At 46.6% G+C, this 23,296-nt stretch overlaps 2 protein-coding genes across 2 annotated transcripts; one reads left to right on the forward strand and one right to left on the reverse strand.

Moving 5' to 3' along the window:
• Positions 1-11,935: 11,935 nt before the first annotated feature.
• Positions 11,936-17,982, reverse strand: CUNH5orf52 (chromosome unknown C5orf52 homolog). The gene is given in 5 exon segments (XM_047088510.1): positions 11,936-12,251; positions 15,106-15,214; positions 17,332-17,556; positions 17,655-17,790; positions 17,967-17,982. Coding segments are annotated over 5 exon segments (684 nt in total). The 3' UTR covers positions 11,936-12,053.
• Positions 17,885-23,166, forward strand: DUSP18 (dual specificity phosphatase 18). The gene is made up of 2 exons (XM_047088238.1): positions 17,885-18,125; positions 20,809-23,166. The coding sequence occupies exon 2, from the start codon at positions 20,878-20,880 to the stop codon at positions 21,442-21,444; it is 567 nt and encodes a 188-aa protein (XP_046944194.1). The 5' UTR covers positions 17,885-18,125; positions 20,809-20,877; the 3' UTR covers positions 21,445-23,166.
• The last annotated feature ends 130 nt before the right edge of the window (positions 23,167-23,296 follow it).

Genomic DNA, 23,296 nt, shown 5'->3' on the forward strand with positions numbered 1-23,296 from the left:
ACAATCAGGAATACCCTATATCGTACAGAAAGTGGGCCTCCTGGGCACTGGGGTCTCCTGGGAGATTTTTTTTTACATTTAAAGTGCCAGATTCCACCTAATGGAGAAATGGCTGTCTCCAAGTCTGGGGCAGGAAATATGCGAGATGAGCCTGCCTGAGATATTTTGTCATGCCAGAAAGTAAAGAGGCTAGTCAAGACCACTGTGTGTCAAAAGGACTCAGATGCCATCTTTAAAGGGATTCCCACAGGCCAAAGACAGGACAACTTGAGCATCCAAAAGAATAATGATTACAATGGGTCAAAACACCAAATATATAAAGATCCAGAAGTTAGGCCCACAAGTTCCTAAAGTTACCAAAAAAAAACAAAAACAAAAACAAAAACTTATAGGTTGCTTTTGGTGACCAGCACCAATTCATTTTTCTGAAAACTGAAAATAAAGAGAAAGAATTAAGTCTGTATCCTTCCTTTCTTATACAAACCCTATCTCATAGTAACCAAAGAGTTTATGAGGGAAAAATCTTTATAGACGTATTAGCTAATGAATGCAGAAGGAATAATAAAATTAGTGGCGCCTAGGTGGCTCAATCGGTTAAGTGTCCGACTTCAGCTCAGGTCATGATCTCATGGTTCATGGGTTCGAGCCCCACATTGGGCTCTATGCTGACAGCTCACAGCCTGGAGCCTGCTTTGGATTCTGTGTCTCGCTCTGTCTCTGGCCCTCCTCTGTTCACGCTCTGTCTCTCAAAAATAAATGTTTCAAAAATAAAATAAAATTTAGAAGAAAACATCATCTTTTGGCAACCCCAAATGAAATAATGGATCCAGGCAATGATCATCAAAGCTTCCTAGTAATGGGGTATATGGGCAACTTCATAAAGACTGATCAGGCTGTTGTCAGCTGAATCTACAGATCGATCTCACAGCACTGAAAGTGAAACCACAGGATATTATGTGCTTCTGGATATGACGCAGTAGGAAACTCATAGCACCACCTATGAAGTATTTTTACTTCTCCCTCCTTTTCCCTCCAAAAGAAACCTCTAAACCTGAAACTAATCAAGCTTCTAGCTTGATCAATACAAAAGAAATGCAGAGGACAGAGGAACATGCTAAATGACCCAAGGAGTCAATCAGTCAAATTCATAAAATAGGAAAATCTAATCAGGAATGGGAGAAGATATTTGCAAATGACATATCAGATAAAGGGTTAGTATCCAAAATCTATGAAGAACTTATCAAACTCAACACCCAAAAACCAAATAATCCAGTGAAGAAATGGGAAAAAGACATGAATAGACACTTTTCCAAAGAAGACATCCAGATGGCCAACAGACACATGAAAAAAAAATGCTCAACATCACTCATCATCAAGGAAATGCAAATTAAAACCATAAAATAAGAAAATCTATATTCAAATGACCTATTCAATAAATACATGGCCTAGGAAAAAAGATGGGAAAAGGAAAATGCTATCAATTTTAAAGACTTAAGAGACATATCAACCAGATGCAGTATGTGAACCTTGTTTGGGTCTTGATTCAAACAAACCAACTGTAAAAAATATATTTCCGGAACAGTTGGGTAATATTGAACAAAGAGTGGGTTTTAAGAAATATTAAGAAATTGTTAATTTTGCTATATGTGTTATAATGGTATTGTGATTTTTTAAAAGAATTTATCTATAGAGATACATTCTGATGTATTTATGAGTGAAATTATATGATATTTGGATTTACTTTAAAATAATACAGTTTTAGGGGCACCTGATTGGCTCAGCCAATTAAGCATCCCAACTTCTCTTAGGTCATGATCTCATAGTCCATGAGTTCGAGCCCCATGTTGGGTTCTGTGCTGACAGCTTGGAGCCTGGAGCCTACTTCGGATTCTGTGTCTCCCTCTCTTTCTGCCCCTCCCCTGCTTGCATTCTGTCTCTCTCTCCCTGTGCGTCTCTCTCTCAAAGATAAATAAACATTTAAAAAATTACAAAAAAAAAAAAATAATACAGCTTTAAAAAGAATGAGGTGGGTGGGGAGCAGATGAAAAAAGAATGGCCAGATGTTGACAGTGTTGAAGTTGGGTACACAGGCATACATTATATTGTTTTCTCTGTTTTTGTGTAGGTTTGAAAATTACCATGAAACTGCTTTTGTTTTACAAATGTTGAGCCTTTTACAGAACTCACCTCCTACCTTTCCAACAACTCTGTAAGTTCCCCTATGTTTACATAATAGGAAATTGAGGTTCACAGAGCTAAAGGCCTGCCCCCAGTCACACCATGGGCAAATGGGAAGCCAAGATTCAAACAGAAGGTTTTCTATCCACAAAGCCTGTCCACCTGTGCCAGAATAGAGATTCCAGACACCTGCCTCCCACCCCCAAAAGAAGCTTTCCCTGACTGTCCCTGAGGACCTTAGGAACAGGAAAATACTAAGAGTGACAGTCAGTGAAGGCCCTTGTGAGCCGAAAGACCCTGGGATAGCTGATCCAACCTCATGCAACAGAGCTGGTCACAGCCACCACTTACACCTGAGGTCAGCTCAAGGTCACATTGCTAACTGGGTAAGAACTAGGCCTTTCAGTTCCCATTGGTCTTTGTTCAAAATCCAGACAGATTCTCCTATAGGCTTGTAGGCACAGATGTTGACAGTAGTTTGTGCCTCATTTTCCCCAGGAAAAGATATGCATGAGCTGAGAGGGAGGCAGGACGGCAGGTAGCTAAGAGCACAAGTTTGGAAGGAAGGCCTCTGTTCAAATCCCAAGTTAGCCACTTTCTGGCTGTATGCCCATTAGTGAGTACCTCGTAAAATGAGTTGGTGTGGGTTTCTTCTGCTATTACACAATTAGGTCTGTTGTACCTCTGGCCCTTTTGCTAAATGAGAATAGCTGGCTGGAAGCCCTGTGTGAGGGAGAATCACAGATAGCAGAGTCAGGAGGCTTCTATTCTGTGGTGCCAACATCCACACTGCAAGCTCTAGGTGACTAGTAAAAAAAATTTTTTTTAATATTTTATCATTTTTTTGAGAGCAAATATGAGCGGTCAGTGTGTGTGTGTGTGTGTGTGTGTGTGTGTGTGTTGACAGAATCCTAAGCAGGCTCCACACTGTCAGTGCAGAGCCAGATGTGGGGTTCAATCCCATGGACTGGGAGATCATGACCTAAGCCGAAATTAAAAGTCGGATGCTTAACCAACTGAGCCAACCAGGAGCCCCTGACCTGAGATATTTAATTCAATTTCTTTAGAGAAGAGCCATACTGTTTTCTGCCTGGGAGAAATGTTACCTGCACTTTGGAAACTTGAGTATAGAGAAGGGTAGGACAGTAGGTTGGAGCGGTTATCCAACCCCCTCTCCATTCCCATCCACCCCAGGTTGTGTATGAGTTTATTATATACTGAGTAGATACAAAAGAATATTATAAACTATGTGTAGGACATACAAATAACAGTACAAGTGACACCCATGAGCTTACTAACTAGCTTAAGGAATAAAATGTCCTATTTTAGTTCACTTTTCTCCCTCCTCCCTTCTTCCATAACCTGTTGACTTTGAGCCCAAAGCCTCCATGGATTTTTTTCAAGCCAACTGACTCCTGTCTCCTCTTTAGTTGGCTAAGAGAATATTCTCGACTGCTACTTCCACCTGATTCATTCATCAAGAGCTCTCATCCTCTTCCACATTCCAAGCACCTGTTGAAATTTCTCATTCATCAGTTATCCATCTTTAAAACTGAAACGCCCCAACATGGCCTCACCAAGCCCCCTTAACTGTTTTCTTTATCTCCGACAGAATTTGTCACCTTCTAAATGATTTCTTTGGTTTATTTATGTCTCTTCTTATTAGAATATAAGCTCCAGGATGGCAGAAATTTTTATCAGATTTATTTCACTGCTCTACCATCAAGGCCTAGAAGAAGAGTTTTCATATAATATGACTTCAATGAATACCTGTTAAATGAAGTCTTCTTTCTAGTTCTCTTTGCTGTTGAGTGTTTAGTACTTTTAGAATTTACTATACTTCTTTTTCACTGGGGTCTCAAGAAAGATGGGAGCCCAACATGGGTGCTACTAGTGCCTCCTGAACTAGAAGTCTCAAAGTCAGTTGTTCTTAATGTGTGTGTGTGGGGGGGGGAGGGATTGAGGACCCTTATAAGATTTTGATGAAACCTACAGAATCTATAAATCAGCATTTACATCTAAAATTTTACATATAGTTTATGAAGACCATGAACTTCATCTTAAGGACCTGTGATCTTAGAACTTTTCTGGAAAGATGCATAGAAACTGTTAACTTGGTTGTCCCAGAAAGGAGGAAGTGGGGAGTTCTCATTTCATTATGTACCCTGTACATTTCAATTTTGTATAAAGTGTAAGTTTAAAGTTGTAGAAACTAGTTAAATATTTTAAAGGAACCTATGTTCTGGCACTTAGGGGTGATCACAAACTCACATGTCTTCAGGGGCCAGGGAGGTAAACGCACTTGGCCAATGGTGGTGGTTGGGGCTGTTGCTAATCAGAACTTGGATATCCCACTCAAAGTGCTTAACTTTCACAGCACGGAAAACATGGTGTTGATCAAACTCGATATCCCCACTGTCAGCCCTCAGAGGACTATTGGTTAGCAACCTCTGTTTTGCCCTCTGCTTAGAGTGATAGAAATCCTAGGTTGTGTTTGAAAACCTTTCTGGGTAGTCAAAGAATCCTCAGTGCTAGGGTATGCAGAATCTCTGAAGTGGTAGAAGGATAAAGAAAATAGAAAACCTCTTAGAAATGAACTGGGAGCTCCAGAGAAAATGGTGGTGCATGACACAAATTTTACAAAGGGGTAGCCAAGTCTCCCTTTTGCCTATTTGTCCAACCCCTGCCTAGTGGGGCCTCCCAGTCCCATTAGAGAACAAAGGGAGGATGGTAGACAATGACAACACCAGGTATGAGAGACAGATGGGGTAGGTCTAGGTCCAGGAAGGAGAGCTAACCTCAGGGCAGGCTTCATGAAGGTGGACCAGGAGTCAGGCCCTGAAGGGTCTGGGCTGAATATCAAGTGGAGAGGTGGGAGGGCTGTATTCCTAGCAGAGTAAACAGTAGGATCAAAGGTTCCAGGTAGAAAATCAAGAGGCCTCTTTGGAGAAGAGAATTCATGAGGTTTGGCTCATGGGAAGAAACACAGGAAATAAGCTTGGAAAGCTAGGTTCCACAGGATTAGGTACTCCTGGTCCTCTAATTTACATTTGGGATGAAGCTAAGGAACTGTTTTTTCCCCTGTGACCACTTCATCCTGCAGAGCCTGTGTACTTGGCCCCATAGAACCACCAGAGGGAGGCTTGGTTGGGGTCCCCCAGTGACTGACCACTGCTCCATGACCAAGTTCCCCCAGGTAGTCATTGACTTACAGAGGCTCTGAGGCCCTGAATGGGTTATAGATGTATCTCAGTCCATCCTCTTCCTCCTGAGCAATTAACTAAAATTCAGGGAAGAGAGAAGTCCATCAAGACCCAGAGATGGGATGTATGTTGCCCAGGGTCTCAGAGCAAATTGAGGGGCTCACTCTCCTCTTTTTTTCTCAGGCTGTCTCTTAAAAATAAAAAAGCTTATTTATTTATTTTTGAGAGAGAGAGAAAGAGAGAAAGCATGCGCACAAGCAGGGGAGGGGCAGAGAGAAAGGGAGAGAATCCCAAGCAGGCTCCTCACCGTCAACATGCTGCCTGACATGGGGCTCGATCCCACAAACTATGAGATCATGACCTGAGCTTAACCAACTGAGCCACCTAGGCGCCCAGCATCAGGCTGCCTCTTGAGGTTTACATGTCAACTCCAAGTACATCTCAACGATCGCCACCACAATCCTCTTCATCTTTACCCCATGAGGTGCCAGGCCTCATGCCATGTTCCTGATGTGAGCATTAGCTCACTGAGTTCTAAGAACAAGCCTATAATATAGATACCACAATTATTCCCATCATCAGATGAGGAACTAAAGCTCCAAATAGGGGGGGTGGAGGGTAAAATAGCTTTCTCCTGAAAGATAGAGCTGAGATTCCGACTCAGAGTCATTCAACTACAGAGCCCATGTACATCAGATGAATGAAACCTCACTGTGGCAGTGAAGAATGAGGACACATGAATCCTCAAGGCTTGTGGGCAGCATTTCCAGTGGCTAAAGGGTTGAACAGGGCAAGTGCAGCCCCAATAGTTCTTCCTGTAGAACCCAAAGGAGGTACCAGCCACCAAAAGCCAGGATTTTCATCTGATTCATTTTCCCCCACTAGGGACTATTCAAATGTAACCTCCATGAGGGCAAATGATTTGAGCCAGCCAGCAGCTGAGAGATCTAACGTGAATGGAGGGCAGGAGGGCATGTGCACTTGAATGACAGTGACTTGGTGACAGAACCTTTAAAATGCTCCCAGATGAGCAGAGTGGCTAAAGTAATCTCATTAGGAATTATTCTGCCAAGTGATAACATTAGTAAAGCAAAATTCAGCCTGAATTATCATTTGGGATAAACCTGGATTAGAGTTTATGGGAGGTTCTCCTTCCAGTTCTCAGCTCCTGAGATGTGGCAAAGGGCTTTGCACACATAATGCCCCATAAATAACTGCATTTGAATGGATGGGAGAAACTACTGCTCTCCCATCCATTCAAATGCAGTTATTTATGGGGCATTATGTGTGCAAAGCCCTTTGCCACATCTCAGGAGCTGAGAACTGGAAGGAAGTGCAGGTATCAGCCACCAGGTTGCAGGTGGGAAAGCTAAAGCCCAGAGAAAGTTTACTTGAGAAGGTAGGGAGCCCCAGGCCTGCTTCTAGCTCTGCCTCCTCAGCCCTCACAGCTGGGCAGAATTCCAAAGTCATCAGCTGGACCAGGCTCTGTACTACAATACCCAAAGTAACACTTCTCAATTCAACAAGGGGCTGGACTGGGATAGGTCCCCACCTCTCTGTGCTATGGGTCCCCAGGAATTGAATGACTTGGCCTCCCTCCCAGACCCCAGCACACAAGCTCCTGCCTTCCAGCAGATCCTGACTGAGCTCACAACTGTCTGCTGACCCCTTGTGGTCACTGTGGGATCTGTCCTGGCCCAGTAGCCTGGGCCTTGGTTGCTCCTCTGGGACATTCTGGCCTAATAACCTCACTTCTCAAGGCGCTTTCCCACCACTTACCTTGTGGGGTCCTCCCTACAATCCCAGGAGGCTAGGAGAGCCAGGATCCCCACTCCCACTTTACAAATGAGTGGCAGCATCCTGCAATCCAGTCCTAAATCCACCATGAATTCCTTACTTAACCTTGACAAATCAGTTCCCCTCTCCCTGCCTCACTTACCCACCAGTAAAATAAGAGAAGTGACCCGCACCAGGCAGCCCTAAGGTTTTTTGAGCCCCACAAACTCCCAGAGTGGAGAGGTGACTTGCCCACCCACGGTCAGAGTGAAGCCAGGCAGAAGCACTCCCAGCCGGCAGGCCACCCCACTTCTCCCCACTGATCAGGAAAACTGAGAGGCATCACAGCAAACAAGAAAATGAGTTCTTCCACCTTTGTGTTCTGATTATGTGCTGAAGGGCCACATGGATAGTTGAGTGGATGGATGGATGGATGGATGGAGGAATGGATGGATGGATGGATGGATGGATGGACGGACGGACAGACGGACTACTGGGGTGGATATGTAAGAATTCTGGGTTCACTCTGAGCTGCAGCTGTAGCAGCCAGCTCCCTCCCCCTGCTCCCTGACAAGCTGCGGCTATAATTCTAGCTGTCTAGCCCCTTGGCAGCCCACATTCCCCTGCTGGGGTTCCAAAGCCACTGCCCCAGTCTGACAGCCTGGAGCTGGGACCCGCCATGAGGGGATTGAGTCTTCATTTAAGACTTCCTCCCCGCCATGTCACTGACCACCGTGGCCAACAGCAATAGCCAGGAAGAAAGTCAGCAGCCAAGGCCATGAATAGGCCCACGACATGGGTATCCCTCACAGAGCAATTTCTGCAGCCAACAATGGCTGGAATTGGGTTCGGTGCTGACAGTGAGGCTGAGGATCACCAGAGTGACTGGATGGTATGGAAAGAGTGTGCCCTATGCATTTCATGGGCTGGATCAAACCTACTGACTCTGAGCAAGTTCCTTAGCCTCTCTGTGTCTTGGTTTTCTCACCTGTGAAATGGACATCATACCTGACAACTATTGTGAGGATTGAATGAGGTAAAATATGAAATGCCTTGCATGAAACAGGTGCTCAGTAAATAGAAGCTCCCTCCTTTTGTTCCAGGTCATGGAGAAATTCTGGAAGGAAAACAAGGTCCACTGTGCACCCAGTACATTTTATACACTGGGAATTTTTTCCAAGTACTCTAAAGTAGTAACATGCATGTGGTGATAGAGGAGGAGGGAATGAAATGTATTTTCAGCAAGAATTAAAGGTGTGCTGAAACAGACTCGATCCCTTTCAAAGAGATTATATTCATCTGTGCCCTGCCCTCAGCATAGCTCCTCAGACACAAAAGATATCCCACAGAGATTTACTGAGGGTGAAACTGGGAACATGTCTTCACAGCCAGTGGGCAGTAGGTGGGACTCCGGTGCCCTACTTCATCTCGCTCATCTCTATCTCCCTAGCCCAGCCTAACTCTCCTTAAACAGCCTATCCATCCCAGGATCACTGACAAGGTCTTCTTAGCCACCTGGCAGAAGGCAGACCTGGGCTTTAGTCCAGCTGCTATTACAGCTGAGGCTCCTGCAACACCATCTGTGAAATCATGCTCCGGAAGGCTCTAGGTCCCAGGCCCTCCACTTTCAACTAGAGTAATAAAGATGGGGAACTTAACACATGGTGGTTAGGAGATGGTCTTCAGAGTGAGACAGGCTTAGGGTGGCTTTTGTCACTTATTAGGTGCCCAACCTTAGACAGGATTCTTACTCTCTGAGACTTCTCACCTATAAAATGGGGCTAATAAAATTACCTACTTTGTCATTGGGAGGATTCAATGACTTATGTTTGAAAAGAGCTGAGCCTTGTGCCTGGCACATGAGTGCTAAATAAATGTTAATATGGCAAAAGTCTTGATTACCATAATGGGCTTCCAGGCAAAATTTCATTTGAACTAATAGTTTCACACATGTGTGCATGCATGTATGTGTATCCACTGAACTAAAGAATCTCTAAACCTCCTTAACTTCAAGATTCTATTTCTTGAACAATATCATCCCATCCAACACCCCTCCATTCTTTCCTTGCTGATTTTTCTTCTCTTTAAATTTCTTTTTCCCACCCAACAATTAAGTGGAGTCTCCAGAATTCTATCATGTCTTGTTCCCTGCTTAAATGCAACATCCCGTTTTTAATTTTTAAAAAAAAAATTTTAATGTTTATTTATTTTTGAGAGAGAGGGAGACAGAGTGCAAATGGGAAAAGGGCAGAGACAGAGGGAGACACAGAATCTGAAGCAGGCTCCAGGCTCTGAGCTGTCAGCAGAGAGCCCAATGCAGGGCTCGAACTCACAGACCTCGAGATCATCACCTAAGCCAAAGTAGGACACTTAACTGAGCCACTCAGGCACCCTTTTTAATTTTTTTTAACATTTATTTATTTTTGAGAGATAGAGAGAGACAAAGCATGAGTGGGGGAGGGTCAGAGAGAAAGGTAGACACAGAAGCCAAAGCAGGCTCCAGGCTCCGAGGTGTCACCACAGAGCCCAACAAGGGGCTCAAACCCACAAACTGTGAGATCATGACCTGAGCCGAAGTTGGATGTCCAACCGACTGAGCCACCGAGGTGCCACAACATTCCCTGGTTTTTAATGTGAAAATGGGAAGACTAAGTCCACACAATCAGAGGTGAAGTAGTGACCTATAACATGACTCATTAGGTTGACATCTCAGCTCCACCACCTGCTCCACTCCCAAGGATCCCCCAATCCTTCCAGCCACAGCAAGAGGATGCAAAGACCCTCAGCCAAGGCCAGCCATCCAGGGGAGAAGGGTGCATGTGGCTGGAGGCTAGACTGGGGTAAGGCTCAGAGAGAATGCATTAAATGAGATCCAGGAAGCAGGGAGACCCCGGGGACAGTTTGGAGAAAGGGGCTGGGGCTGCTCTGTGTGTCCTGTAAAGACTCCAGGATCCCCAGAGCCTTTCCCCTTTCCTGGTACATCAGCTGATGGTCAAGGGAAAATATTTGTGGAAAGGAAACAAATACACCAAATTTAGGAAAGACACCAAAGCGCTAACAATGGTTGATCTAACAGAAGAGGTCTTTGGCAAATGTGGTCATATTGCTTGTATGATAAAATTTAAACATTGAAAATATTAAAATAAAATTTAAATACTGAAAATCAATTATTCTAATCAGTTGTGATCAGCCAAAGAAACAGATAAGAGTCTGGGAAAAGACTGCTTTTACCCCTGCTGAAAAGCAGCACACTCCAGTTCTCAAAGGAAGACCATAAAGGAGGAAAAGAAAAACATCATGAACATCTCTCCCTCCCCCTCCATCTGCAGGCCACCTGGGCTGGGGACTCCTGGAGATTCAGCCTAGAGGAAGGTCTGCTGCCAGGCAGCAAGACTGGAGAGGGCATGGTGAGGACAGTGAGGACAGCCACTGAGAGTACTGATGTCCTTACCTAGCAGGCGTTGTGATGCAGAATGACCACTCCATGGCAGTAAGGAAACCTGCTTCTAGTTCTCTGCCATTAACATGCTGCATGACCTTGGGTATATCAGGTCACCTCTCTGGCCTCAGTTTCCTTATCTGGAAAATGAGGGGACTTGGTTAACTTAAAAAATATATATATACTAGGCCCTTGCTCTATGCACTGTGCTAAAGCTATAATACAAAGAGGAACCAGTCATTTATTAAAAAAAAAACAAAAAACAAAAAAATAAAAAAACACCAAGTGCCTACTCCATTTACTAGGCATTGTGGTTACAGATGAGTAAGTCAGGGTTCCTGCCATTAAGACATTCACAATCTGGTTAGGGAGACAGTGAGCAAACAAGAAATGGCCAACCATATACTCAGTGCAGACAGAGGTGTGGGCACAGGAAGGAGTGGCCTTTTCTACTGTGGCCAGGTGGGGCAAGTGTCACAGAAGAAGCCTGGACTGAATCTTGGAGGATCCTTCGTCCCTGCTCTTGAAGTCCGTACCATCTAATCGGGGTTAGGACAAATGCCCAAACAGCTACCACCTAAGGCAGAATGAAGCCACCCTAGGTAATCCAAGTTCAGAGGGGAGAAGAAGCCCATGTGACAAAGGCAGGGTGGGAGAAGGGTCAGGCAGGAGGCAGAGGAGGTCAGAAACACTTTGCAGGAAATGGCATTGAGATAAACTTTGAAAGATGAAGAGTTTTCTGACAGCCCTGGGGGGCTGAAGGAGTGTTCTGGATAAGGGGCCTGTGCATGTAAAGGCACAATGTGAGGACTGTCAAGAGTGTAGTCGGAACAGCAGGCAGGCCAGGAAGTGAGAACTGGCAAGGCTGGAAGCCAACGGGAGCCATCATGATAAGAGCCATCAGCAGGCCCCAGGCCAACCACACCACACACCACATCCTCACACCAGTTCTTGGAGGTTGGTTCCCTCACTACTAGCCCACTCTTTCAGATAGGAAAACAGAGGCTCAGAGAGGTTACAAAGTCACACAGCTGAGGGGTAGCAGATATAGCCCTTAACCTAGGTCTGTCCAATGCCCCACCTTGACCCCCTTACCACTAGGCAGCGGCACTACTGAATCCTTCCCATTTAAGGTACTACTGTCCCAGGACACCTGGCCTAGCATTTCACTTCAGACACATGGGTACCAGAGGTCGATCTTTGCCTTAACCATGGAAACCAGCTTGATTCAGCCTCCTCCCGGTTAGGCAGCTACAGGACCTTCAGGATCACCCTTACCAGAACAGATGGGATGGGTAGGGGAAGGAATATTACAGTGGCTGAGGGTTTTGGTGCTCCACTGTCCGCTGATCTTAGTTTATTATGGTTCTGTGATGGTGTAGGCTGGCTAGTTTCTAAGTCTCCTCCTCCTGTAGTCTAGTGTCATCATGGTTCAGGGGCAGATTATTCTGCCTTGACTAGGGTGGCTGGCTTTTCCTGTGAGGATGGAGGTTGAACTGGACCTTGCATACTTGGATGCTTCCCAGGTACTGCTGGATGTTCATGGATTCCCGTCTCTAGCACCCCAGCTTTCTGAGCTGGTCGGTCATGAAATTTTTCTTCAGATGGTCATACAAGTGGCTCATCTTTCTCTTGGTCTTGTCTGAAGCTCTTATCTGACAAAAAACAGAGGCGACGTTAGGATGAAGAGGCTACTTCACAGAAAGAGAAATGCTCATGCTGCTGATATGGGGGTGGAAAATGTGCCAGATGGACCCAATATTCCATAAATATATTGACTCATAGGGAACCTCAGTTTCCCTATTTGTAAAATGTGGACATTGAGCTAGATTACCCCTAGAGTACCTCCAACAGTCTGCAGCCCAGGGGCCTGATTTTGACCTCAACATCTCTATTTGAAAACTGGTCAGAAAGAGGTGCGGGTGGGGAGGGTGGAGGAAAAGACCATCTTGTTCCTCCTCCTCCTCAAATCCTATCACCCCGTCCCTATGATTCATTCAGTGCTTACCACATATTGTCTGCAACATCCTCTGTATCACACTGAACTCTACTTATTTCGTCTATCATATCATTTCCGTCCTGTCCCCAACAAGACTAGAAGCTCTGGGAAGGCACATTCTCTATCTTATTCACTCATGTACTTATTCCAATGAGCTAGCTGTGAGGAGGATACTAACAAAAATCAACCACAGGTCTTCATAACAACTACAACATAGTCAGGAAGGTGGGGCACAAGCCCAAATATTTCTAAGTGAGGCACAGAGTGCCATATCCCTAAAAGTACAGAGTTCAAAGAAGGGAGATATCAAGAAAAGCCTCCTATAAGAGTGACATATAAATTGGGGTTGGGTTTTGAAGGATGGGGAAGCGTTGGGCGTGTGAAATAAGAATCAGGTGGGAGGTGATCTTGGGGTTGACATTTTCACAAACTCTCCCAGGGACTCTAAAAATGGATGCTGTCTCAAAACCCAGCACAATATAAGCAAAGGAAAACTCCATAAAGGCCAGTCAGTGTTGCCATGATTATGTGACAAAGGGAGTTAAAGAACCTAAGTGGATCTTGGGAACAAGGGATAAAGAGGGAGGGTGGGTGATTTCTCTCTGTGTGCTCAGATTATTCCCAAGACACAAGGCCTTTGCTGTTCTTGTCAAGGTCCTGAGAAATCAGTGGCTAGTCAAAGCTGCCTCTTTTCCTAATGTGCCTCTTTTCCTTTCTGTGGGGAGACAGAAAGACTGCCATGCTGGGCCCTTAGCAAGTCACCAGGTCTACAAATAAGGAGAAGATAGTCTTTGTCCTTAAGGGAAGATGTCCCATACCGTGGTCAGTCAGACCCAGGTTTGCAATTCTACAATGATGCACTGTATGATCTTAATGAATTTACTCCATCTCTCTGAGCCTCAATTTCCTGAACTAGTAAGTAGGTTAATAACACATAATGGACACTGAGTATCTAAAACACATAAGGGCTCGATATAGCTTTAAAAGGAGAACTTCTGGATGGCTGGAGGGTGTTTGGCACAGCCCTCTGGTACATATAAAGCACCTCAGGAGAGTCTCCAGTTATAGTATCTCAGGGATCCTCAACCCATTTGCCAGAGGTATAACATCCCCTCCCCCACTGGTTAGAGGAATTGACCCCCAATCCATCCTGAGCCAATCAGAATAGCTCATACCCACTGGCCACACTGACCAGGGCAACAATGGACCAGTGACACATCCTGGGCCAACAGGATTCCTTCTCCAGGAATTGTCTAATGTGAGCAACAGTGGAAACACTCCATTTCCTTTCTAGGCTACAGGCCAAGGTTTCCTGGGGCCACGCTCCCCAGGGATAGCCAGCCAACATGCAAAAAGACACAGGAAAGAGATGAAAAGGGAAAATGGAAGATACATCCAATGGTATTGGAGCCCCTGGCTCCTCTCATCCCAAACATTGGTGATCCTGCCCTACCTATCCTTGATTATGTAAACACATTGTTCTCCATTTATTTGTACTAGTTCAAGTCCAGTTTGAGTCACCTGCAACCAAAAGGATCCTAATAGACCCTAGTTTACAAATGAGAAAGAGTCCTACAGGAAATGTGATTCCCCAAGGTCACACAAAGCTGGCTTGCCCGTTGCCAAGTCCACCCTCTTTCCACTAACTGTGCCATTGAAGTTTAGCAGAAGGAGAAACACCCAGACCCCTGCTCTTCTTTTGGCCTCTAAGACCTTTAAGAGGATTTAGCATCATCTCCCGAGCCTCTTCTACTCTTTTTAATGTCAGAATCTCATAGGCCCATCCAGATTTGGGCCTGGAATGTTGGAGAGAAGTCAGTAGAGTCAAGAAGGGGGCAGCAACTCAACTCTGGGCTGCCTGCTCTGCTTGAAGAAATGAGTACATTCTCATAGTCCATTGTGTTCACCAGCCTCTTCCTAGTGCCCAACACAGTGCCTATCCCAAAAAGCCCCTAATGATATATTTAATGAATTAATTGAGCCTGTGTGGTGAAAACACTGTTTTCTTTCCCATTCTTCTGTGGGCTTTTGGGTAAGCAGGTCTAACCCTACTTAAAAGCAAAACAAAAAAGGGGGGGGTGGGCTTCAGTTCTCCTCCGGAAAACAGGGGGAATCTCTGAGGGAAAAAAACAGACCTAATAGTGTTGATGCCACTTCAAACTCTAAGACCCAAGATTTCTTTCTACAGGATATAGTAGAATCCATTTATGGATTCCCTAAATAGAGAAATAACATGATTGGAGGGGGAGAAATGCCACAAGAGCCAACAAACATAGAATCCTCTCCCTAGCTCCCGCAGCCCAAGAATAGCTAGGACATCTGGGGTAAATCAGTAACCCTGAATCTCAGTTGCCTCCTCTGTAAAATGGGACTAGCTTTAAAGCACCTTGATGGCCCCCTATCACCTCTGAGATCTGTAATCTGCACCCCCCAAGGCTACTGGGGAGAGTGAAGTGAACACGGGTCAAGCCACTAATGCCCTCTAGGCCAAAAGCTTTTGATGACTTTACCTCCATCTCATAGACTCGTTGTGCACTGAGGTTGTCACGAATAATCACCCGGGGTAAGTTGCTCTTGGGTAAAAATTTTTTCACTGCTGCTTCACTGGAATTCATTAAGCTGGAAATGGAAGGGAAAAGTGGTGCAGGGTGAGATGGCTGGGGACATATGGCAGGGCTAGGACAGGGACTGATTTGCTGGGGTCCTAGGGGAATGACTAAGGCTTCTCCAGGATATTCTTAGGAGAGACACAACTCTGTCATAATTGTCAGAGGAGCAAAGGAGTAGGCCTAGGCTACTCCTCTTGCAGAAAATGCACTAAAGGGGTATTTCCTGGATGTTGAAAGGAAAAGCCATCCTGAGAAGGATGTAGAAAGGCCCAGAGCAGTCCACAAGAAAAGTGTGAACAGGACTCAGAACTGTCCTCAGAAGCAGCCATCTTAAGGAGAAAATGTAGGATGAGATGGAAGGTGGGGGTCTTAGTGGAAAGGAGCAAAAGTTGTACGATAAGGGTCAGAGGGAGGTGAGGAGGGGAGCATTTGCTCCAGAGCCTAGGTCTAAGAAAGACTGGAAGGGGGAGGGATCAGGGGAAGCAGGGAAAAAGAGAGGTTTGGAGGTTAGGCTGGTTAATAGGGAAATTCTAAGGGAAGAAGGTTTGGAAAAAGTCTAGAAAAGTGAGGGAAATCTGTGGTGGAGAAAGGTTTGAGAAAACCCTCTGAGATGAGAAATAAAGATGGGATGGGAGGGAGGCGGGTGGGGTGGGGAGGGGAACAGAATGGAGCCAAGTGCTCCAGGTGAAACTAGAGATAAAAATTTGGCCAAAATGAAGAATTTGGGTCAAAAATGGATATGCCAAGTTTTCACTTTTTGATAATTTGGTTGCACCATGAAATGGTTTTGCAAATATGTACCTTTAAGTGTTTTTGCCTATTTCAAAATAATTCTTCATATTTTCTTCCTAAAATTTGTAAACTAAATGTACAATAGGGAAGCAATTGAATAAATCATAATTAGGTCATGCAATAAAATACTATGCAGCCATGAATAAAACAGACATCCATGGTGTATTAGAGGAGGGGGGAGCAGATAGGTAACACAAGAGTGAACTTTCTTGTGACAAAATTTTCCCCTAAAAGATGTATCACTATGTTGTGGTACATATACATGAATGGATCTGGAAAAATATACACGGTGGTTGTATGTGGCCATACATTTTGCTTGTTTGTCTGGTCTGGTTTTCCTATAAGTGCATATTACTTTGATAGGACAAAAAGGGCAATTTTTAAAGGTTAAAACATTTTGAAGGATTAAAAAATGTTTTTCTAGTTTACTTTCAGCCAATTTCAAACTATCGTTTTATGAATGTTTTTACATTTTCAGACTAGTATAAACAAATGTCCCCAGTCCTGCATTTACATTTTTCTGAAGGCATGAAATGAAAAAGGCTCACATACAAAAAGATGCTCACATACGAAAGTCTCCTAATTCCTATTTAAAAAAAAAAAAAAAAAGACCAAAAATATTTAAAGATAATATAAAACACTCTTCACCCACTCAGTGGTGCACCAAATTTACCAATACTTCCTGGGAAAATTTAAAAAGGGGGGGGGGCGGGGGCAGTGACTGTACGTATCCCCTTTCAAGTAATAAGTGGTCATTTTGAACCAAATTGCTTTCCAACCCAAGGCCTTTGTGGGAGCCTAGAGGATGCTGCCAGGGTTGTGGAATGGACGGGAAGGAGGGGAAGTTGGAGTCTGTGGGGACTGGAGCTGAGCTGAAGGGCTTTGTCAGGACTACTGGGGAACAGAGAGGCTGAGGACAGGGATGTCAGAGGCCTGAGGGGGCCTGGGACTTGCTAGGCTCTAAGGAAATTCAAGGCTGGCCCAAAGGGCGCTGGGGACCCTGGCGCCACGTGATGTCAAGCTTGGGTGACTGAAGGGCCCGGGAGATTTGGAAGACATGTGGGTGGGAGATGGAGATTCCAACTTCTCCTGGGAGTCCGGGCTGAGGGCGTTTGGGCTCCCGGGGATGCGAGGAGCTGGACTGGGAAGGAGCTGAGGGGCTCGCACCTGCGAGAAATCCAGACTCTCTTGTAGTTTCACGAAGTGCCAGGGTCTGAGGGGCTCGGGGCTCTTGGAGAGCCAAGGGGGGGGGGGGGGGAGTCCCAAGGCCGCTGGGGGAGCGGGAATCTGAGAGATTTCCAGGTCTGAGCAAAGCCCTGGGCACCTGGGCCGCACCTGAAGAGCACCGGCAGCTGCGCTGTCCGCGGCCGCAGGAAGCAGATCTGCGGGTGGGTCCCTACGTTGATTTCGGGGTGAGAGCCGAGCCTATCGCGCTGGAAGGTCCAGGCCGGGGTGGTGCCGGAACTGGTGGTGGCCTGGGCGGCGGTCGAATAACCCAAAGGCGAGCCCAGGTTCCATGTGACCGAGGGCCTGGGTTGCTGGGCAGTCGCGTCTACCACACTGGAGAACGACTCAGAAATGGTAACCAGATGATAAGCCATGCTCGGAGGGCGCGGGCGGACACAGAGTGAGTCCCAGGACACACACGTTGCGCAAACCCATGCGCGTTGCCCGGGGGACTAGGTGGGACCTGGAGGCGGGACTTGTGCCAGGAGCCCCGGAGGCTGCGGGCGCGGCAGGATTGTCCCTCGGCGGCCGCCGTGCTGCGGCCGGGCGCGTTGCCGTGGAAACGAGCTGGGCGAGACTCAGCGGGCTGCGGAGAGCGTGGCAGATACTACCTCACCACTAAAACTGATGTGGCCCGGGCGTGATCGAGGGGCGGGTAACCTGGCGAGGGCGGGCGGGACAGCTCCAGAGAGCGGAGAGGAGGCCGGGGTTTCTCCGAAGACCCGGCCCTGAGGATCCCTCACCTCGAGGAAGGACCATCGCTATGGAAACCAGAGCGTGGGAAGGCCCGGGATTGTGGCTCCCGGATGGTGGTGACCGGTCTTCTCTCTCCCCGAGACCCTCGCCCACTTCGGGCGAGGTTGCTTCCTGAACGAACCTGCTCTCTCGCCCACGAGAGAAAGGTAAGATTATGGGGGTCTTAACACCCAGCAGGCGAAAGAGCCTATTCCAACATTAACTCCCCCAGGAAACCTATGTGACTCACCCCTGGAAGGGGCTATTTGCTCTTGTCAACCCGTGGACCTCGTTCCATGCTTTTAACCCAGTATTAATGAACGCCCCGCGGTGTTTGCTGACTTTTCTCGCCCATAATGAGACCATAAAGATCAGCTTTAGGACCTTGCTTCGTGACCCTAGATAGAGCCTTTTCTCCTCTCTATCTCACTTTCCCCGTGTGTATAATGGAGATACTAACTCCAGACACCAGCCTGTTATGTTGGTTTGAAGACAGAACCAGATGAGGGAAGCCAAAGGCTTTGTAGGCTATAAAACGGTGAAATTAATCTCCACCACCCTCCCCTTCATGCTGAATATTTTTCAAATCTTTGTGTCATTTCTTGAGGCAATCATTGCAACTCCCTCACCCCCAGCCTGAAATAAATCCTTTTATTCTTCACTCCCATAATGCCCTGCATTTCAACGTCCTTAACAGCAGCTAGTTACCATAGCTTACTCTGTGCCAGGCCCTGTTAAGCACTTTACCTAGGTTACCTCATTTCATCCTCAGAAGATCCTTATAAGATAGGCACTGTTTTCCCTGTTTTCCAGCTCTGTTGTGCTTATTATTGTCTATTTAATGTCTTCTGTCTCTCTTACTGGACTTTTTGCTCTGTGAGGAAGGGCCATGACTCTCTTTTACACTTGATTTTCCTGGCACCTAATACAGAGCCTGATAAATATTTCTTGACTAGCATGAAAATGTCTCCTCCCATCACTACCCTCACCTTCAAGAGAAGTGTATTCTCTGCAAACTTTTTGTCACTGTGATCAATAGCATCCTCTATACCTGTTACCCACTGGGCACTAATTTTTGGGACCCTCAGTCCACTTTTCTCTGGATTTTCGGGCGATAAAGATCCTTCATTTTGGGTAATGGACATCCCGTAGCATTTAGGCTTTCAACTGAGTTTTGAGGGGATTTTTCTTTGCCCCCACATGACCTTTAGAACAAACACCCCATCTGCCATTCCTGAGGTGAGCCTGATGCTTTGGGGCATTGGCTGGTAGGATTTGCCTATGTAGCCTTTGGCCATCCTTTCCAGCAGCTTAGGAATCATTCTTACTTCCACTAAGCTCTTCGCCCAAATTCTAGACAAAAAAAAGCCAGGGAACTCATCTTTTCCAGAAGATCTCTCAGAACGCAGAGTTGTGGCTGTTAGAGTCATTCCTTCGTTTAACAAATATTTATCAAGCACCTACTTGTAGGGACACAGAACTTAGCATTAGTGATATGGTAGAAGTAAAGATAGTTACAGTGAATCTCAATAGAACTCACAGACAAATCAAGGCAAAACCCCATCTTCAGGAAATGGTAGGAAGAGGAACACTCAGGGCTTAGAAAGCCTGGAGCAGGGACTTGATCAAATGTGGGAGAGGGGTATGGTTCCAGGAGGTTTCCCTCAGGAAGCGACCCTTGACTAAGATCCCAAGTCCTCTGCTGAATGGAATAGATCAGGATCTGATAGGCTTGTAGGGAAAGAGGGTTCTGGGCTGAGAGAGCAGCAAAGGCCCTGGGCCAGAGAGAACCAGGTGTCCATAAGGCACTGCTAATGGCTCAGCCTAGCTAAGGCCCTTCAGGATGTAGGAAAAGCTAATAAGAGGCTAGAGATGGGCGGGAGCCAGACCACAAATGGCCTTGACAGCCAAGCCAAGGGGCTTTATCTCATCCTGACAGTGGGCAGCCAGTGAAATATATTAAGCAGGGGAACAGAACTTCTGCTCCTCATTTGTCTATGCCTAATGAAGGCTGCTATTTGGCCTTGAGAAGTGTGCTTTAAATATGAATACTCCTATTTCAGTGGAACATGTGAAAATGTGCTATTTTTTTACAGCTATGTTCAAGACTAGGAGAATGAAGGGCCAGGGATTTCTTAGGAGAAAGCAGGGCTATGCCCCTCCATGGGGTGCATGCCACAGCCCTGCTGCACACAGCATCATGCTGGTGTAGCTTGTCTACCTGAGGCCCCTCTGCTTCTCTGCACTTGCTCCTGGGAGCTGCTATATAGTGTGCCTTATGCTGGCCTCCAGGAAGCTTTCAGCCACCCTCTTCCCCAGGCATTCCTTAGAGGCAAGGTGTAGGAACTTGGTTAGTGATGTAGTACTCTGTGATTTACGTCACTTCTACAGGGGCACATCTGGTCTCTTCAAAGGGGTAGTTCTTGAAGGGGGGAAGCTGAGACCCTACGTCCTCTTATACCACTAGTGACTCCCAGCACAGTAGGCTCTGGTACCGTATCACTGGTTCAGAGTCTCATGATTTAAGCATAAAGTCAGAAGAGAAGGAAAGCTGTGTGAGTAGTTCCCACTTAGAGGGAGAAGAGGGCCGTGTGAACCTAGGTAGAGAGGCCAGGCCACATCTGATGGACACCAGTCAGCCTACCCAGCTAGAGACATGGAGCCCCTCAAGGGAGGCCTTGAGTTCCAGACTTGAAGATAAGTTCTCTGGCTAATTCTGCTGTGATGGCCAGAAGACCACCTTGGGGATTCTGCTGTAGATCCGTCCATCCATTTCCCAGGAATCCCCTGCAGTTGGCTTTCTGGCCCAGCTGGGCTCCTGCTCTCTAAACATTCTCTCCCTCCTTGCAGTTTCCCATGGCACAGCCTAGCAGAAAGATGCAGCCTTTGTGCCTCACTGGCCGCTGACCCACTGGCCTGATGACAGCACCCCCGTGTACCTTTCCGGTTCAGTTCCGGCAGCCATCAGTCAGCGGCCTCTCACAGATCACCAGCAGCCTATACATCAGCAATGGGGTGGCTGCCAACAACAAGCTCATGCTCTCCAGCAACCGGATCACCACGGTCATCAATGTCTCGGTAGAAGTGGTGAACACTTTATACGAGGACATCCAGTATGTACAGGTGCCGGTGGCTGACACACCCATCTCACGTCTCTGTGACTTCTTTGACCCCATTGCTGACCACATCCACAGTGTGGAGATGAAGCAGGGCCGCACACTGCTGCACTGCGCTGCTGGCGTGAGCCGCTCAGCTGCCCTCTGCCTTGCCTACCTCATGAAGTACCATGCCATGTCCCTGCTGGACGCCCACACGTGGACCAAGTCATGCCGGCCCATCATCCGGCCCAACAATGGCTTTTGGGAGCAGCTCATCCACTATGAGTTCCAGCTCTTTGGCAAGAACTCCGTGCACATGGTCAGCTCCCCTATGGGAGTAATCCCTGACATCTACGAGAAGGAGGTCCATTTGATGATTCCACTGTGAGCCATCTCACCAGCCTCTGTGCCCAGGTCAAAGGTGCAGATCTGCTGTTGACCGAGATCTGAACTTAAACGTTCTACTGTTGTTACAGAAAAAACAGATGATGCCTTTTATAAGGATCAGAAAAAAAAGGAAAGGTGCTGTAGTTTTTAACCTTATTATCCATATCTTCAAAGATTAAATTCACTAACTGTACGATGGTGCAGGTAAGTTTCCTACCCTGTGAGTGACAGGTCATGGCTGCTGGCCAGATGGGAGAGAGAGGCAAGTGCCCAGGTCAAATGGACCGGTGCCTAAAGCATATAGCAAGCTTGGAAGCCTGCTGCCCTCCCGCAGACCGACCAACCCACAAATGAGTCAGCCACCATTCCACTTCACTCTTTCAAACCCAAAGCCAGAGCCTTAAGCATCATGGCGCCTCCTGTGCCACTCACAGTCAGTGCCATCCTACTAGATAAATGGCCTTCAGGTGGTGCTCTGGGAGCCCTGGGGGCCCAGGCCAACCCTGCTTCTACCTTTCAGCCACAGGGACCCAACTCTGGTTTTCTGGATTGGATTTACACATGACATAGTTTTCAAAGAAAGCATTCCATTGTATAAAACTAAAAAAAAAAAATTTTTTTTTAGTGCTATTGTAGGTGGCAAGGTCTCAAAGTACCCATAGCAGTCCCCCGCCGGCCTTTGATGGTGGCATTAGTTTCCTTCTTAGAGGCACACGTGGAGTGCAGGCCTGACATCAGGCTTCAGGGGTTCCTCTCACAGGTCTTGATTTGGAAGGCCAGAGCTGCAGACTGGAACCTAGCCTTGTCACCTCCTCCCTATATGATTTGGGACCTCTTGGAGCCTCAGCTTTCTCATCTGTCCAAGCAATTACAGCCCTTTTCTCCCAGCATTGTCATGAAGATTCAGCAATTCCTTAACTTGGTGCCTGACACATGGTCAGGGCTTATGGTAGCAACTCTAGGCATGAATGATGCTTTGGCCCTGCTGGTCCCGGGTTATTGCGGTCATCCTCACAATGGCATTTCCCCTATCTTTGCACAACCCTTTACTGTTTACAAAATGTTCTTCCAAAAAGTCCTCCTGTGTGAAAAAAAAAAAAAAAATGGTTTAAGTCCCTTCACACCCTACTTTAGAAGAGGCCTAGCTTCTTAGCCTTTTCAGAGTTCCCATTGCATTTAATCCATGCATGCCCTGGGGGTCCTAAAGCAAGGAGCACTCTTCCAGATTCCCCACAAAGGCCTTGTTTAGATTGCTGACCACTAAAGCCAGTGCCCTGGTCTGGCTAACCACCTGGGTCTATGAGGGCACATGACAAAGGGACAAATGAGTGGGCCCAACCTATAGACCCTGAAATCCAAGATGGTTCAAACCTCCCAAGGACCTGAGGATCTGACTCAAGACCATCAATTCTAATCCAGAGGTTTTCAAATGAACAATATAGGAGACAAAAGCACAACTTCTCTGTGGGTCGAGTCCAGTGGAAGCCAAATGCCTTCTACCCCACCCCCACTTCCATGACGGGCATGCCCAAGTGTACAATTTTAGAGTGTGGGGGAGAAGGAAAATCACTGCTGTAGACTGACTTCTCGTTTTATAGAAGAATAAACAGACCCCCAAACACCAGGGCTGGTGTGGCAGAGCCCCCACAAAGCAGACTTTCTGGAAGAAACCCAAGTGGGAAATTTCTTCTATAGCCTTCTTAAAAAGAAATTGATTGGGGGCGCCTGGGTGGCGCAGTCGGTTAAGCGTCCGACTTCAGCCAGGTCACGATCTCACGGTCTGTGAGTTCGAGCCCCGCATCGGGCTCTGGGCTGATGGCTCGGAGCCTGGAGCCTGTTTCTGATTCTGCGTC

The sequence above is a fragment of the Lynx rufus genome, unplaced genomic scaffold (assembly GCF_022079265.1).
Source record: "Lynx rufus isolate CCGP_SWC_20201006 ecotype Redwood Valley unplaced genomic scaffold, mLynRuf1.p SCAF_24, whole genome shotgun sequence".
NCBI lineage: Eukaryota > Metazoa > Chordata > Mammalia > Carnivora > Felidae > Lynx > Lynx rufus.

Excerpts from the sequence above, each read along its gene's own strand:
- DUSP18 (XM_047088238.1), top strand. The coding sequence starts at position 20,878 with ATGACAGCACCCCCGTGTACCTTTCCGGTTCAGTTCCGGCAGCCATCA.